General features: G+C 45.4%; 1 protein-coding gene and 1 pseudogene across 2 annotated transcripts in view; both read right to left on the bottom strand.

The window, feature by feature from the left end:
• LOC145401240 (uncharacterized) overlaps positions 1-14,593 on the bottom strand; it is a 63,418-nt gene extending 48,825 nt beyond the window's left edge. Inside the window, exon 1 of the mRNA XM_080273573.1 lies at positions 14,486-14,593. Coding sequence (XP_080129699.1) covers positions 14,486-14,503 — 18 coding nt within the window. The 5' untranslated portion in view covers positions 14,504-14,593. The remainder of the gene's footprint in view (positions 1-14,485) is intronic.
• A 32-nt stretch (positions 14,594-14,625) lies between these two features.
• The window catches only part of LOC145401345 (uncharacterized), a 116,416-nt pseudogene continuing 113,189 nt past the window's right edge, over positions 14,626-17,852 (bottom strand). Inside the window, exon 4 of the transcript XR_013897576.1 lies at positions 14,626-15,134. The product of XR_013897576.1 is annotated as an uncharacterized LOC145401345 (transcript). The remainder of the gene's footprint in view (positions 15,135-17,852) is intronic.

Genomic DNA, 17,852 nt, shown 5'->3' with positions numbered 1-17,852 from the left:
GTGTGTGTGTGTGTGTGTGTGTGTGTGTGTGTGTGTGTGTGTGTGTGTGTGTGTGTGTGTGTGTGTGTGTGTGTGTGTGTACAACTTATGTGTGTTTATGTGCATTTGGGAGCGTGCGTGTATGTATGTATGTATGTATGCATGTGCATGTATAAATATCTGGGTCTGTGAATGTACATGCATGTGTAACCATCTCTAAGTGTTTCTGTGTGTACAAGCATGTATGAAGGTGGGTCGTGTCAATCCTTCCCATTCAGCTGGTGTTCCAGCCGTCACAACACAAAGCCTGCATGACAAGTGAATCGCACCATCAAAACAACTGCACAAGCCCTCAGAAAAACAACAACAACAACAACAACAACAACAACAACAACAACAACACACACACAGACACACACACACACACACCACCCCAACCTGTACACACTCCACACATAACGAGAACAAATGTGTCCAAACAACAGTTTACAGAGATTCTGAATTTTAGCATGAAAAACATTTGATGATATGAATTTCAAAACAGTTTCAATTGATCTTTCAGAAGATCCATGACGGCATTAGCAATGAACTGGTGATGTGTTCCTCCATCACTTTCCCCCTCTGACTTCCACAGAAAAATTTTAAAGCATCTTTCCTATCATAAACTTCTTTCTGATCGTCAGTAAGAGTTTCGTCAGGGACGGACTTTGTTGGATGAAGATGCCCGTATTACAACATTCAGAAAGCGTTCACAGGATCTGCAACAATACTACTCAATGGAAAATGATATATTTTTGCAGTGATACCAGGGGTCTTTTTGATGCCCTTGGACTGAACTATGAACACAGTCACCGGAGTTTGGTTATTGATGGATCTCTATACAGCGTTAAAGCTGTTCTGCTATACATAGGAAACACCACGCCATCTATTCCAGTTGAACACTAAGTTACGTAAAGAGATACATACGAAACTCTCTCTTTCATTCTAGACTGCACAAAATTCAATGAGCATGAATGGCTTGTTTGTGCAGATTTGAAAGCTGTTGTCATTCTTAATGGACTGCAAACTGGTATACCAGGTACAAGTGTTTTCCATGTAAGTGTGACAGCCGAGCAAGATCAGAACATTACACCAGGTCGGAAAGGCCACCGCAAGATTCACTGACACAAGGATCCCACGAGTGAAGAAGATCATTTTGCCACCACTTCACATAAAACTGGGCTTAATGGAAGAGTTTGCCAAAGCGCTGAAGCATGATAAACCAGCATTCCTGTAACTCAAGGAGAGATTTCCCAAAGTGATGCTAAGATCAAGGAAGGCATATTTTGTCGGCCCGCAAATTCGTCAGCTCATATTTGACAATGATTTTCAAGCAATGATGGATGAAACTGAGTTAGCAGCTTGGTGTGCATTTAAGGGTGTGTGCAGTGGTTTTCTGGGAAAGTACAGACAGGACCGTCATGATGTTTTAGTAGATGAGCCTATTAAATGTTACCAAAGTCTAGGTTGTAACATGTCACTGAAACAACATTTTCTGCATCTTTCCTTCTTCCCAGAGAATGCCGGGGCTGTCAGTGATGAATATGGAGAGAGGGTCCACCAAAACAGCAGGAATGGAGAGTAGGTTCAAAGGGAAATGAAACCCAACCATCTTAGCCGATATCTGCTGGAATCTGATGCGTGACCAACCACAGGTATTGCACAAACGAAAAAGAAAATACTAATAAAGTACACAAATTCATTCCAAACTGATAGTTCAATGATTATTGGGATTAGATTTTTGAAACTCTAAAGTTTATGGACCAATTACAAATGAAAAAGTCAATAACTTTAGAATGTTCTGTTTAGTTTCTCATTATATTTCAATATTCTGCGTCATGATGGTTAACGAAGCTACTACACAAAACTGAGACGTGCTCGAGGTATATGGTTGTCAGATTCAGGATCAGCACCCTTGTATTGGCAATAAAAACATAGACTGGACTGTATTTTTCTTTGACCCCGAAATCTGTTATGTAGTGGATAACTGGATGCAGAAAGTGAGAAGTGTTAACGTTAGGGGTGGGGTTGCGAGAGGCAGACCGAAAAAGACCTGAGACGAAGTCATTGAGTGCGAACTCAGGGATAAGGGACTGAGTAGGGAAGCTGCCAGAGATCAAGCCGCGTGGAAAGCCGCTATTAGGTGACCAAGGCCGACTCATGCAAACGTTTCGTTTCGTTTTTAAAGGTTTCAGCTGAAACCTTTAAAAACGAAACGAAACGAATTATTAATCCGGTCAATATATTTACACTTTTCCTTTTTTGAATACTTTTTTTTTCTACTGACAATCACTGTTTCTGTACAATTTTTACGAAATCCACTGCAAGACCAGACCCTCTCCTCAGAGGACGAGGTACACCAAAAATTTACCCTTCCTCATGCTGGGCAAACACGAACCGGGACGAGTTCTCTGTCGTGAGTACTGTGACTGTTAAAGTAAAGTCCAAGTGTTGTTTTGACTATGTTTGAGCCAGTCTATTGATATAATTGGTATGATTCGACAAGGCGCGAACATAAGGTAGCTTGCATATGAAAGGACATACTACTAGCACTCAATACTACCCGCACACAGTATAAACAACTGCCTCATCTAGGTTCAAGCTCACGATCAATTCACCACAGATCGGAAAACCAACACGATAGAAGTCATGGCTTCAAATCTGCAGGTGAACAAAAACAGATGAATAACTGAGCTAAAATTTTTACTTTCTCTCTCTCTCTCTCACACACACACACACACACACACACACACACACACACACACACACACACACACACACACACACAATGAAGGTCGAGATGGCCTTAAAATATCCAAGGTTTCAAAGAGTACGCCACACGAAGGTACAGTATTTAATTATTGCCCTGTACTAGCGGAAGGGAGGTGGGGCGGGAGGAAGAAGTCGCGATGCATAATTTCTCCCTCGCCGCCGCCAGAATCACGTGACTTGCTTCTAAAATTTTCCATCGTGGTGGTGGGGGTGGCAGGTGGGAGGGGGCGGGGAGGGAGGAAGAATGGGGGAGAAAGGGAAGAGGGAGGGGAGGAGGGGAAAAAGGAAGGCAGGGGGATAGGAGACAGAGGAGTGGAATGACGCAAAGGGAAGGGAGGGAAGAAAGGGAGAGAAAAGGGAGGGGAAGATAGAGAGGGAAGAAAGAGAGTGAGAGAAGGAAGAAGAGAGGGGATCAGGGAATGGGGGAGGCGGGAGGGACGGGAAGGAATGCGAGTGGGGTGGGATGAAGGAAGGGAGGGTGAGGGGCAGGAGGGGATGTAAGAAGGGGAGAGGGAGGGGGAAGGGAAGGGTCAGAGGCGGAAGAAACGAGCAAAAAGAGGAGGCAGGGGATACGGGAAAGACAGGGTGAGAGAGAGGGGGAGAGAGGATGTGGGAAGGCAGTAGGAGGAGGAAGAGGGGCAGCGGATGGGTGAGAGGAGGAGGAAGAGGGGTGAAAGAACAAAAGGGGAGGGGAAGGGAGGGGAATGAAGGAGCAGGAGGGAGGGGAGGAAGGGTGAAGGAGTGGGAGGGGGGTAGGGACTATGTGAGAGGAGGGAGGAAGCGGGGTGAAGGATTGGGGGAGGTGGGGGGTGAAGGGTCCGGAGCAACAGTATGCGCTTAAAGAGGCTCTCTCAGTTGGAGGCAGATGAAGCAGTCCTGGCCCCACCGCCCTCACGCCCACCCTAACCTTCACTCACTGACACACTTACCGTAGGAGTTATTTAGGTCTTTTTTCTTTCTTTCTCTTTCCTTTCTTTTTTTTTTTTACTATCAAGAACAAGAGTCAATGAAATTCTCTGTAATCTCCTCTCCTTGTTGTTCTTACAGAAACAAATATTTGTGGAGACTTGAAAATGATCGGAAGTTTGTCTTAGCCCGGAAGGACACGCGGCCCTCGACCTTGATTCAGAAACTTCAAATATATTCCTTTCACAACTAACCTTTCTGTGTGTGTGTGTGTGTGTGTGTGTGTGTGTGTGTGTGTGTGTGTGTGTGTGTGTGTGTTTATTTTTGTAGGAACCACAAGGAAGGGAAAATACAGAATCTTCCTACGCTCTTCCCTCAACAATGAATCTTAACAACTGTCTATAAACAGCTGAGGAACTCATGTTAGAAAGTCGCCTGAATTCAAGCCAATCTGCACTCTCCTTTCGTCCTTTCCGCTAAAACAAATCTCCATTATGAGAGAGAGTTGGATGGTGGAGGATGGTGGGCGGCGGGGTATGGTGGTGTGTGATGGAAGTGATAGGGTGTGATGTGGTGAGGTGTGGTGGAGGCTGATACTTTGTGGTGGTATGAGTGTGATGGTGTCTTGGGTATATGTGGTGGAGTGAGGTGGTAAGTGGTGTGGTGTGGTGTGGTGGGTTCTGGCGAGGGGTAGGGTGGTGGGTGGTGAGTGGGGTGGGTGTAGCTCCCCGCCTCTGCCCTCCCCCGGCCTTCATCCCACCCACACATGACACTAACGAAAAATACTTTAAAGGGGTGCGAGTACGATGTTAAACGTTTCACTATCTCCTCAACCGTACGACCTTTGGCCAGGGCACGTGTTTCTTTTTTTATCTTACTATCCATGATATTTCTTCTACTTTTACGTTCATTTGTTTCACTTCATAACTGTAGGTAGTGTTGGGGTGATGATGATGATGATGACGATGATGATGATGATGATGATGATGACAAATTACTTAATGGAAGCTGCCTTATCCAGAAACAGAAAAGGGTAATCACTAGAAAGTCTACATACAATTTATCCAAACATAATGAGTGAGTCTGGACCAGCAGCATTATCAACAACAACCAGAACAGCATCTCATCATTCAGGTGGGAATTGAGACTTTCGAATGACGATGATGATGATGATGATGATGATGACGATGATGATATTGACGCTAAAAGAAAATATTTGAGATACCGACACATGCCATCAGCCCATACAATTTCTCATCAAAAATTACATACTGTACTGATAGTGACACTGGTGTGAATATATATATTGCACATGAAAATAAAATGGGCGGGAGAAAAGACAAGCAATTTATTTCTCCAACAGTTCGCAATTCACAGGCACACCTTCAGATAGAATATAAAAACATTAGAGATATATAGAACTTTAGCTCTTTCCTGTGTTACTCCCACCCATTTTATTCACTTGTCTCAACCAATCAGTCACACACAGATGCGAACACATAATCTACCAAACGATAAATAACGAGAGAGTGAACAATGACTTTCGAAACACAACGGAGCTATCTTCGGAACCTACCCAACTTGCTGAGTTGTATGGAGGGGTGCCATTTTTATTCGACTAAAAAAAAAAAAAAAAAAAAAATCGATATTGTCTGCAACGAGGCTATACGAGGATATTTGGTGAGGTATATGTGAGACGTGTGTAAGGGCATTAGGGATCATATTAAGCTGTGTATAAGATCACTGGCTTATATTTTTCCACTCACTGCTACAGTTAATAACACGCACTTCACAGCCAAACGAAAAATAACACAGACTTACAAGATACGGCAAAATAAAATGATTAAAGAATCAACACCTAACGAGACTTATTTATCCAGTCCCAGGTGGGTTATAAAGGACACCGTGTGATATTCTTCTATTTAGTTCTTTGTAACACGGTCACCTCAAGGATGTCTTTTATGTATTATTCTTGATGTCTCCAGACGAGCTTACGAATATTCTACTCAGGAATGACCCCTCGTACTAAACGGGTTAATGAAAACCATATATACTGTAGTTCGCAGCTTCTAAGCGGAATAAAGCTGTTTGGAAGTAACAAGAATGAACTAAAACTAACGCCACTGTAGCGAAATGGATAGTAAGAGCACAGTCTGAATAGGTTTAAATAGCATACAAGTATTAACGTGTCATTAAGTAAAAAAGGAAAGTGGTGTGAAAGAAGTGCTAGGCAACCTCCAAAGTTCACTAGGATACGGTCAGGCCCTTTCTGGCAACAAGGAAGTGGAACAGAAGAGGGAGAGGCGGAGGAGGGGGATGATGGGGGAGTAGGAAGAGGAGGGGGAGGGGAGAGAAGAGGAGGGGAGGGGGAGGGAGCAGGATGGGAGCAGGAGGGGGAGGGGGCAGCATGGGAGGAGGAGGAGAGGGGGCGGTGGACGGGAGTAGGAGGATGAGAAGGTACAGGAGGGTAGGGAGCCGGGGTGCAGGGGAGGTCACTGGGACTCTGCCAACCCTGTGAGGGCCGTGACCGTGACCATAGTAACCGCGGCCGAGGTGAGAGATAGCGATGATATTTTTAGCAACGAGTACTGGTGATGCGGATGTGGTCGGGGTGAGAGATAGCGATGATATTTTTAAAAACGGGTGTGGTCGGAGGGAGAGACAGCGATGATTTCCAGAACAGCAGGTACTGGAGCAGCGGGTGTAGTAGGGCTGAGGGGCTGAGAGATAATTTATTTTTAGACAACTGAGCAAAGGGTGAAGTTGAAGTGAGAGACAGCAGTGATATATCAGGCGGGTGTGGTTAGGGTGAGAGACAGCAGCGACTTGTTTAGACCTGGGCTGGCTGGAGTGAGAGATAGCGAGGATATTTTTAGGCCCTGGAGCTGCGGGTGTGGCTGTGGTGAGAGATAGTGGTGATATTTTTGGAAGCTGGTCCTGCAACAACGGGTGAGATTGGGGCAAGAGAGCGATTATATATTTAGCGGCGGCTGGGTATGTCCTGGAGCAACGGGTGTGGTGTAGTTCCAGTGATAGGGGGTGTAGGATCGGCGGGTGTGGTGACGTGGTGTATTGTGAAGCTGTGCTGTGTGGTGTGGTGTGGTGTGGTGTGGTGTGGTTTGGTGTGGTGTGGTGTGGTGTAGTGTGGTGTAGTGCAGCGTAGTAAGTGTAGTGCAATGTAGCGTACTGTAGTGTAGTGTGTTGCAGTGTAGTGTAGTGTAGTGTGGTGTAGTCAGGCAGAGACCTACCACCAACACAGGACGTGACCCTATGTTTTGTCAGCTTAAAGAGGCCCACTCCGGACCGCCTCACACAAGGTCGTTGAGAAGCCGCTCCATTCACGAGTCAGGGCACACACACACACACACACACACACACACACACACACACACACAAACGGATGTCACACTCAGCAGTCACCAGGCACATACGCAAACTTGAATGCTCACTTGCGTTTTTACCCCAGGATGAACGAAGGATAAGGGAGGATTCTGCACGATCCTGTCCTTGTCCTTCCTAATTCAATAAATTTCAGTTACGAAAGGGAAGTGATCGTAAATTTATATGAGAGTCTGGCTCTGGACCTCACAATAAAAGATCCCCCAAGGTATGTGTGCCAACTTTTAGTCTCCATTAACAAACTCCCTCTATTCGGTGACGTATATTTTTTTAGTACATTCCTCCTTTTCCTAGACTATTTTCTACGACTTAGGATGGGTTACTGAAAGCTACTTGACTCCTCCAACTTGAAAAGTCACTCCTAAGTTGAATAAAAACGTCAGGTAGAAGCAACAACAAAATATAACGCAGGTAATGGGAGTGAAGGAATAAGCAATATATAGTAGTTCAGAAGTAGCATGAACAATATAAGGACATCATTATACCAGGGAGCCTCCTAAACCCGCGACAAAACGGCCCACCATGACGCACGCTGTGATGTATTAAGCCTACCTGCACTTACGCAAGGACAATTTACTGTATAATCTGGTTTTTATGACATGCAGACAATATTTATGAATTTGTATCATATTTTATTTTAGCAGAATAGATTTTTTTTTATTCTTTTTCCCTCGATGACCGGACTTACTGACACAAGAACTATATTGGAGTATCTGGTTTCTACGACGTTCATATTATTCTCCCACTTTAGTATTTTCTCTTTTATTGTTCCTGGATCCTGCCTCACTCTAAATAGGAAAGAGGGCCAGGACTATTATTATTATTATTATTTTTATTATTATTATTATGGGGGAGGATTAAAAAATACTACTCGTATTTACTTCATTACGAAACAAGTGCTTTGAAGTACTGAGAGAGAGAGAGAGAGAGAGAATTAGATATATCATATTTTGGTGCGTTTATAACAGTCATCCGTACTTCCTAACGCGAGAAATATTTTTATGAATTTCCATCTTTATGACGTTCAGACTATTTATTTTTCCTATTCAACGATGTGTAAAGGTTATCCACAATTTATTCATTAACCGAACAGTATTCTGATGTGTATAATTTCTTTCTATGATAAGGATGATATGTTTAAACTGTCTGCATTATTTATTTATTTATTTTTATTGATCTTTCGGTGTGAGGTGGATATTCCTCACGGGAAAAATATGATGATGTATTAGGCCTGTGTATGACGTGCAGAATTACTATCTTTTTTTTAACATACCAAAGAGCCATGAGGGAAGGGAAGATAACGGTGGGTGAGCAAGAGAGGGAATGATGAAGGGAAGAGGGATACAGAAGCGCTACAGAAAAATGGAGACAGGATGGATACAGGAAGGTGCAAGAGGGATACAGGTGAGGAGGGCGGGAAGGACAAAAAAAAAGAAAGGAGGGCAAGGAATGTGAGCAAAGGGAGGTATGGAAAAAGGGAAAGGGATATAAAAAGAAGAGGAAAGAGAAGGTCACAGGAGATGCAAGAAAAAGGGACAAGAAGGAGCTGGGAGACGCAGGAAACAGAAATGGGAAGGATACAGCAGGATACAAGAAATATAGGAAAGGGGAATAAGAAGAATACAAGAGGAAAACACGAGGAATACAGAAAAGGTAAAGGAGGATGCCGGAGGAGTACAGAACGAGGGAGAGGAGGGTGAGTGGGCTGGAGAGAGTATGGATGAGGATGAAGGGTGCTGGATCATTACAAAGGGTGGATGCCAAGATCGGTGGATAGTAGAAGGGAGAAAGAAGGGAGAGCCGGGAGGGATGAGGAACAGGTTTGACTGATTAACCCCTTCAGCATCATGACGTAATTTTTACATATAACTTATCCTACCAACTGATGATTTAAGTCAGTTTAGGACAGACTTCTCGATCTGGAGACGTTAAGGAAGACGTTCATGAAAAAGTCAAAGTATCTAATCACAGCAGCGTACAGTACAATTAAACGTCAATGCCATCCAAGAACCATGTACAAAATTGAGAAAATGTTCGCAACTATAGGAAAGAGGGAGGAAGGGGGTAGACGGGGTAAGGGGAAAGGGAAGAGACAACAGGAGAGCAGGATAAAGGGGAGATGAAAAGAGAAGGTGACGGGGAATAACAGTACAAGGGAAGAGACAAGAGGAAAGGGGGTGGGAGGAGAGAAGAGATGGGAAGGGTCCAAGAGGTAGAGGAAAGAAACAACAAAGAAAAAGAATGAAGAGAGGGGAGAGATGAAGGAAAGGGGACAGGTGGGTACTGAAAACGGGGAAGGAATGAGAAGCGAGGGAATGGGGTAAGAGAAGGGCAAAGGGGTGGGGGTGAGGACGAGGGGTAAAGGAAAGGAAGGCAGAGGGAAGGAGAAAGAAAAGAGGGGAAGAGCTTTGGGGGTGGGGCAAGGGGTAAGGGGCCAGGGAGGTGGAAAACGGGGATAGTGGGTAAGGGGTAGTGGGGGTGGAGGTTAAGGAAGGGGATGGGACAACAGCACTAATGCAGCGGGGGAGGGAGGGAGGGAGGGTGGTTTGAAAGGTGGACCACTCAGGCAGGACGTCTAATGTGCTGGGTGCCTCTCCTGAATACCACTCTACCTACGTCATTAGCCCACCTTTTCATACTCTCTCTCTCTCTCACTGCCAGTCTGCCTACGTCATTTTCCGCCCCTAACACTTGCTCGCTCACTCTCTTTCTCTCTGTGCCTCTTTACCCGTTTTATCCCTACCCTTTAATCACTTTCTCTCCCTCTCTCACTTTCATCTCTCCCTTCCACTCCCTTCTCCCTCTCTTCTCTCCAGCCTGTCCAAACACCACTCCTTCATTTCATATTTTTATTTGCTCCCTTCTTTTCTTTCTTATCATTCCTTCTTTATCTCTCATTTTCTTTCTTTCCTCTCGCCCTTTCGCACTTCTCTCTCCCTCTCTCCATTCGTTCAATCCCCTTTTTGTTCCCTTCTCCTCCCTCCCCCTCTCTCTCTTTTCTTTTCTTTCTTCCAAATTCCTCCTTTTCCCTTCCTCTTTCACTACTTCATCTACTATCTCCCAATCTTCTGACCAGCATACCCAAACACCATTTCCTCATTTTATTCATTTGCTCTCTCTTCCTTTCTCCTATTTCTCCTTCTCCCCTTCCCCTGTCTCTTCCCTTTTCTCATTTTTCCCTTCCTCTCTTAGCTCCTTATCTCTTCCTCTCTCTTCTTCTTATCTCCTCATCTCCCATTTCTTCCTCAATTACTCACTTCTCCCTTCCTCCTTCTCCCCGTCCGGTCATCTCCCTTTTCTTCCCCCTTTTACTCACCTCTACTCCCTCTTTTATTTCGCTACCTTGTCGTTCTTTCTCCATCCTTTCCTCATGCCTCTCTTATTCCCTCATCTCCATATTTTTTTTCAATACCCATATCTTCCCTTTTCCTCACTTCTCTTTTCCTCTCCCTCCTTCTCCCTTTTCCCCCATTTCTCACTCCTTACCCCATCCCCATCTCTTCCTTTTTCTATATATATTTCATGCACTGAGTACGTCGTTTCATGTATGCCTTTTATTTATGAAAACTATGTCGATATTGGTAAGATTTAACCCCATCAACCGGAGCACCCCCTTTGTATTCCATTCTCACCATATCTGTACGATCGTATTCACCGCACTAGCAATTTTTCGAAATGGAGCCTTCACTGGCCCCTCCACTGCAAGGGTGCTCTCCTAAGGCGGGTAAGTTGGTCTGTTCAGCAGCCAGAAAAAAAAAAAAAAGAGGAAAAATGACGTCCTAGTGCTGGAGGGTTTAACAACACATACGATAATATATACTCTTTCAGGATTGCGAGGTATATTTACTGTTTCATTCCTTCTACTGTCACACCATCCTTTTTCTTATTACACATCACAGATATCTTTTTTCCAGTAATTTACAGCAACTACTGAGAAACAGTCAGCTGGCTTTGACACTTGGTTTGACTTTCAATTCATAGAAAACATCAGCTGCAATAACATTCTAACAACCCACTGAGGACGTTATAATCTTTACTTATGATGCTCCAGCAACTGTCAAAAAAAAAAAAAAAGATTTTTTTAAAGGATGCTTCCCATCCGATGATGTCGTGGATTTTAGTCATGATATCAAAACATGATTGTATTTGGTTTAGTAAGTCCCCTCATAGCGAAGGAGGATAATGGAGGCTGTTTTTAACCTCTCTGCCATAACACAGTATTTTCTAAACTGAATACAACTAGATAAGAAGTCATGGTACTGAAGGGGTTATGGTGCAGTGTGCATAACAAACCGCTAAGAAACAAGCGCCAGTGAGCCCCTTCACAACCTCCGAGAATAAACAGAGCCCAAGAGACGACACAGAACAAAAGCTAGGGAGCCTCCTAAGCCATCGCAAATATTCCACGGCCAAGAAAGACCACAGAGAACAGGGCCCAGGGGGCATCCTAAACACAAGAATAATTTAGCCTGACAGCACAGAATACACGATCGGGAGCCTCCTAAACCTACAATAATAAACCGAGGGAAACACAGTGAACAGTTTCCCTCCAAGTGACCTCCACCTGGCGCGGGTAACCATGGCAACCACAGGCCGTATTCTCGTTGGCTTAGATTCTATATAAATTCATCCTCAGTGACCGATTTTGCCTATTACACCCTAACATCCTCATCTGTGTCGCCGATGCAAACAGTGTCTAGATCATAAAGACGAAAATAAAATACAAAGAGAATATCAAGGTGTAATATGCAGATTAAGTTGCAGAGAAAAAAATAAATGCATAAAAGTTTCCAAAGCTATTCAGAATAAGATACCAATATTTTCAGAAGCCACTTCCGCTTTCTCTCTCTCTCTCTCTCTCTCCACACACACACAGGGAGAGATGGTGGGTACGTGGTCAGAGAAGTGGTCTGTTGTCTGAAAGTAAGTGAAATCCTCTACACTCTACAGGCTGGGGCAGAGAAGACTTTGATGACGCGCATGTACTTAAATTAGACTTTGCTAATAATCACAAGAGCGATCGAAAAGCCATAAAGTCATTCCTGTTAACACCATCACACCAGGCCTATATAAGACAGCTCTGTAGCTATAGACGGTGGTTGTTAGCGCCAAAGTGGTGACATGCAAAGGTCTGAGGAACGTGAGAGGAGTGGTGGGTCAAAGGGAAAATGCGATCAAATATACGTCCTTAAATACGTAAAAAGGCTCGTCGTAATCACAAACTATAATTTGTTATTGCACGAATGGGATGGAGAGAGAAACGTTCCAATATTTTCTACTCTCTCTGAAAAAATACAACCTTGATGCGAGCGGGAAGCTTATCATGCTATGCTTTGTTATCGTGAAAAGAAGGAAGAAGAGTGCAAAAACTGCCTGTCTTTTTTCCCCTTATATTTTATAGATAGACAGAGAGAGAGAGAGAGAGTCAGGTACTGGAATAATGAGGTAAGGCAGCCTGGCCCTGTTGCTCTCACACATAATGGTGCTCAACACAGGGCCAGGGATTCGCTCCGGGCCGTGTGGATGTGCTACCTCGCTTGTACTACACTCATTTCTTTACTACTAAGCTTACATTCTGCTATAGTACTTTGACGGTGTGTATAATTATGTGCTCACTTGTATTACACTCTCCTCGTAAGAGACTACTGACCATACACTGTAATTATGATCAGTCAGGTAAATGTGTATGCTCCGTTATTTTACTTGTACTATTAGGGCTACGCTGAAGTACTACGACGAACCTGGCACTGTATATACTCATCTGTACAACACACTCTCTCTGTGGTGTTGGGGTAACACTAACAAGCACGCATACCACACAGTGAAATTATGGTTATGTGCATAATATCAGTATGTGGATTTAAGTGTTCTATCTATCTGTAGGTTTGTGGAGGCACAGAATGGGCCAGAAGTTATAACAATGTAGTGTTGTGTACATCAAGATATAGCCTACACTCGCGAGTCCCGTCTCTGTTCATCTTCTTCCTTTACCCATGGCTGAAAGGAGGTCGCAGCCGGGTTTTACACCGAACGAAAACCCATTGTTAGACATTCGGAGCTTTTCTAAACTGCTTAGGCATCAGTGTTTTTGCAAACTGTTTCTCGTGGTGCTTTGTAAAGCTTCCAACTACCACCTTGACACTAAACAAGAGGTCATCGTTCGGTGTGAAACCCTGGCTACGACTTCCCCCCAGCCTGGGGTAGGATTAGAGGATGAATAGATGGTATGACTCGTATGATTTGAACTCAGGTCCATACGGCGACACACCAGGCCTTTCAACTGGACAGCACTGGCTAAAATGACAGAGGCTCTGGCCGCAGAATCACAAGCATACAAGCTTACAATCGCTGTCACAAGATTGATCATTACAGGAAGGACAAGTAGAGAAGAAGGCAGAAACTTGCTATATCTCTTGCCCTTACTGCAAAAACAAATCCTAGTTACAGAAGACAAGTGCTCCTAAGTTTCGTTGTGAATTCGGGCTCTATTCTGTCACTAACTGCCCCGAGTTCAAACTTGTTAATGCAGACAAGGAAAAACAAAGGATAGGAGCCTGTAAAACCTATCTCTTTCAAAGAAAGCTGGGGGTAAATCCCCCCGAGCTAGGACCAATGGACCATCTAGCTCTGCACGGAGAGGAGGAATCCTTGAAGAGACCGCTACATCTCTCACCAGAAACACACTACCCTGATGCGGGCTCGAACTGCCAACCCTATGGTCGTGAAGCGCAAGCGCCACCATTAAGTTATTCTGGCCCCTTTCAAAGAAAGCTGAGCAAATTAAGACAAAATTAATATCCGTTCGTGATGCCCGGACACAATGCATTTAACTGAATGAAGATCATAGGAAGTGTGAAACGCGGACTGACGAGGACACTTCCAGAGTTAACCAGCTGCGTGCATGAAAGACTGAAAGTACAGTTTAAATTGCGTTTGAGAGCTGGGCAGATAGGTCAACCTGTAATGCTAGACGGGTGCTGGGTGCTCGACGTAATATGCAGAAAGGTGCAAACAAAGAGTTCAGCGCGGTATAACTATATTTTCCACATACGATATTCTGTGTCCTGAACATGGTTGTACAGGCTATGTATGTGAGGAAGAGGCAGGACAGTGTCTGGCATGCTGTGAAAATGCTTCTACGTCGGGGCACAGTAGACGATCAGTGCTAAGATGTAACGAGAAAAATTAATATATACGACAAAATGATATACTGTAACAGCCCAACAGGAGGACACTTTAGGATATGGTATGACAGCAGTGTGAGGATTTAATGGAGGGTGGAGAACGAGTCATAAATGTAAGTAAAACGGGAGGGTGCGGTGTAAAAGTGCAGTGAGAAGATGGATTGTTAGGTGTTTGTGTGAGGGAGGGGACAGGATGACACACTCACCTCCCACAGGTTAACCATGCAAAAGTCGTCGGGGATGTCTCGCTCCCTGACGGTGACACCTACAACGGGTCCAAGCTGGGTATACCGGGTGATGGGGGCGCGGGCCACCACCACCTCCACCTGCCGCCCCGGAACCTGCGTCACGCCCACCACGCCCACGTCACTGTCGCTGTCCGTGTTGCTGTCTGTAGGTGGGGGCAGGATGCGGCGTTCCAGGGCCAGGCCGGGCGGCAGGGAGGCGCGGGCGTAGCAGGAAGGTGACCCCGGCCGTTGAGGATCTCGCCAAGTCTCGCCCTCGCGCTCGTCATCGCGTCCCGCCCCAGCCCCAGACAGGTTGACGGGCGCCTCGCGATGAGGCGGCGCTACAATGACGCCGTTCTGCTGTGGGAGGTCGTGCGGGTGGGTCGGCGGCGGGCAGGTGTCAGGCAAAACGTGTGTGGGTCGCGTGAAGGGGCAGGTTCCGGCCACATGCCTTGCCCCGCACTCCCCACAAAGCTTGATGCGTATCGCCACCCGCCGCTCCTCCTCCTCCCGCAGCGCCGCCGTCTCCAACCCTGCACTCTCGCCCTGGTCCCGCGTCGTCCTCACGCTACCCACCTCCACCGTCCGTGGCTCCGGCGCCGCAACCTCACGTGCCTCGTACAGTCGTCTGCGGATAAAGTCAAAGTCAGCTCAACTGTGAAGTGAACGACTTCATAACACACACACACACACACACACACACACACACACACACACACACACACACACGCACACACACACACTAAGCAGATCACCATCATCATCATCATCATGCTATCCAGGAAACGTGTAGGGCTGGGGCCAAAACAAAAACAGGGAAGCACAATTTACAAACACAGTCCGGTGAAGCAGACCATCCATCTTCTGTCCACCCACCTCTCCTCCCCATCCTCATCATCATCATTATAATCATTACAATTATCACCACAATCATCATCATTCCAGCCAAATCCCCTAATACCTAAAACAGGATGGTAGAAGCCGGAGACAAGAAAGAAAAAATAGAGGCAGGCACGAGAAGCAATCAACAAAGTGCCAGCTAAAACGGGCCATCCATCCATCCACTCACCATTCACGCCCACCAACTTGCCGCTTCATCCCACAGGCCACGGCATCAACAAAGGGGATGCTTGACATACAGGTGAAGGCGGCGGACATTTATTAACCCGAGTGGTTAATGATGATATGGGCAGCAGGGATGGATGGTGAGTGAGTGACTGAGTGAGGAGTTCCTGTCACGGTAACTTATTAGTGAAGTTGAACACACACACACACACACACACACACACACACACACACACACACACACACACACACACACATCCCTTTAACCTCACATCATCCCTTACTTATATATCACATTCACGTTCAGCACATCTCGCCTTACTCGGCTCCAGTCACATCCTTGATCTTCGTCTCCACAGCACACCACACTGTCTCACCGTACTTTGCTCCCAGCCAGATCCTTACTTACTTCACATCATCTCCACACATCACCCTGTCTCCACCACCACATCACTCCTTATACTTTACTCCAGCCACATCCCTTCCTTCCTCTTCACCTCACATCTACACACCCCATCCCTATGCCACTTCTTCCCGAACTCTGCTCCGGCCACATCACCCCTTTCTTCCACATCACGTCATCTCCAAACCACACCACATCATCACATCAGTCGCCTTTGAGAGATTCAGACCCGTATGCACTGGGCAAGGCATCACTCAGACAGGTGTATTCTATTTGCTCTTAGTTCCCTCATGCACACTACACTATGGTCCGTATTCCAGGTGGCATAAGAGGTTTTGTTCGTAGCACCTATTCTTTAGTGATGTATTTTCCAACTTACGTCTTACTTTCCCCTGTATTTTATGTACAGTGCATCAGTTTAATATCTACAATATACAGCTTGCATCAGTAACACGTAGGAGATTTTATAACGGTGCAAGATGCAAAATAAAAAGCTGAAGAAAAGGCGCTAAGAAATCTCCGAAGGTAAGTGCAGTATGCCTCTATATCTGAGGTCAGTGATCAAGAGGTAAGAAATGACTATATATATAACACGAAAACCAAGCAACTGAAGGAGGCGTGGATATAAACACTTAAACGCGCATAAAAAACTGCACTAAGAATGACGCAAATTATTCTTAAAGTCCACGTGCGTCTCTGAATATACATTAATTCATATTTTGGTACAGAGACGCGGACGTCATATTTCTAGCGTAATAATTTAAGTTTTCCTCATGTTTTAGTGGCAAGGCTGGCGGTTTGAAATTCACTTCGTGGAAAATATCCTAAAAAGGTCAGACGTTCATTTTTAGCTCTGTCTGAAATTAATTCTACTTCAATTTCTCCTACACTTCTGAGTTTTCCGTTTCCTATTTTTGGATCCTACACACCTCATTGCAAACACAGAAAAACTGGGTCAGGATCATGTTGTTGCTGTTGCTGTTGTTGTTGAAGATGATGATGATAAAACCCTTGGCTACAACAGTTGCCCTAATCAATAGACAATGTTCTACAGTATAATGATGCCCTTAAATTGAGAGTAAGTGACAACAACTGTGCCGTACCAGCGTGAGGATCCGTGGAACGACGCTGTCATCTCTGGTTAAGTCTACCCTTGAAGGTGAGTTAGTGACAACCTAGCCATCACCACCTCCACCACACTATCTCTACCACCGCCACCACCATCACCACCACTACCATCGTCGCCACCAACATCACAACACCGCACTTCAACCTCCATTCTATCACTAACACCATAAACACCACGCTGCTTTATTCACCACCACTACCACCATTGCTATTACACTGCCTCTCTATCCCTCACCCCATCCCAAACACTCCGCTGCTCTTCTCCCCGTCTCAAAACTCACCATCCCACCATCACCACCATCCCCGCCCCCTCCCCTATCCTGCTTCAAGCCTCCACCCCCTCCATACCCCTCCCCCCAACCCCCAACTTCTCGACCACGTGTGCATGACCCAGTTGGTGTGTGTGTGTGTGTGTGTGTGTGTGTGTGTGTGTGTGTGTGTGTGTGTGTGTGTGTGTGTGTGTGTGTGTGTGTGTGTGTGTGTGAGTGTCGTAGCTGTGCCGTAAAGGTGATATGTTGATTAGCAGCGTGATCACGAGAGCTGCCGCTGCTGGTGGTTCAAGGTGAAGGAATCTTGTATATATATCCCACCCGTCACTTGCTATTAATAGTCTTGCCACTTGTGTAAATTTTCCTTCCTTGTTTCTGGATCCTACCTCACTCCATCTTTAGGTGGGAAAAAGGGTCGTGATGATGATGATGATGATGATGATGATGATGATGATGATGATGAACTTTTATGAGGAAAGGA

This window comes from Coenobita brevimanus, chromosome 55 (genome assembly GCF_032717465.1).
Source record: "Coenobita brevimanus isolate Jiangsu-jjx chromosome 55, ASM3271746v2, whole genome shotgun sequence".
NCBI lineage: Eukaryota > Metazoa > Arthropoda > Malacostraca > Decapoda > Coenobitidae > Coenobita > Coenobita brevimanus.
This window is presented reverse-complemented; position numbering and strand designations above follow the sequence as displayed.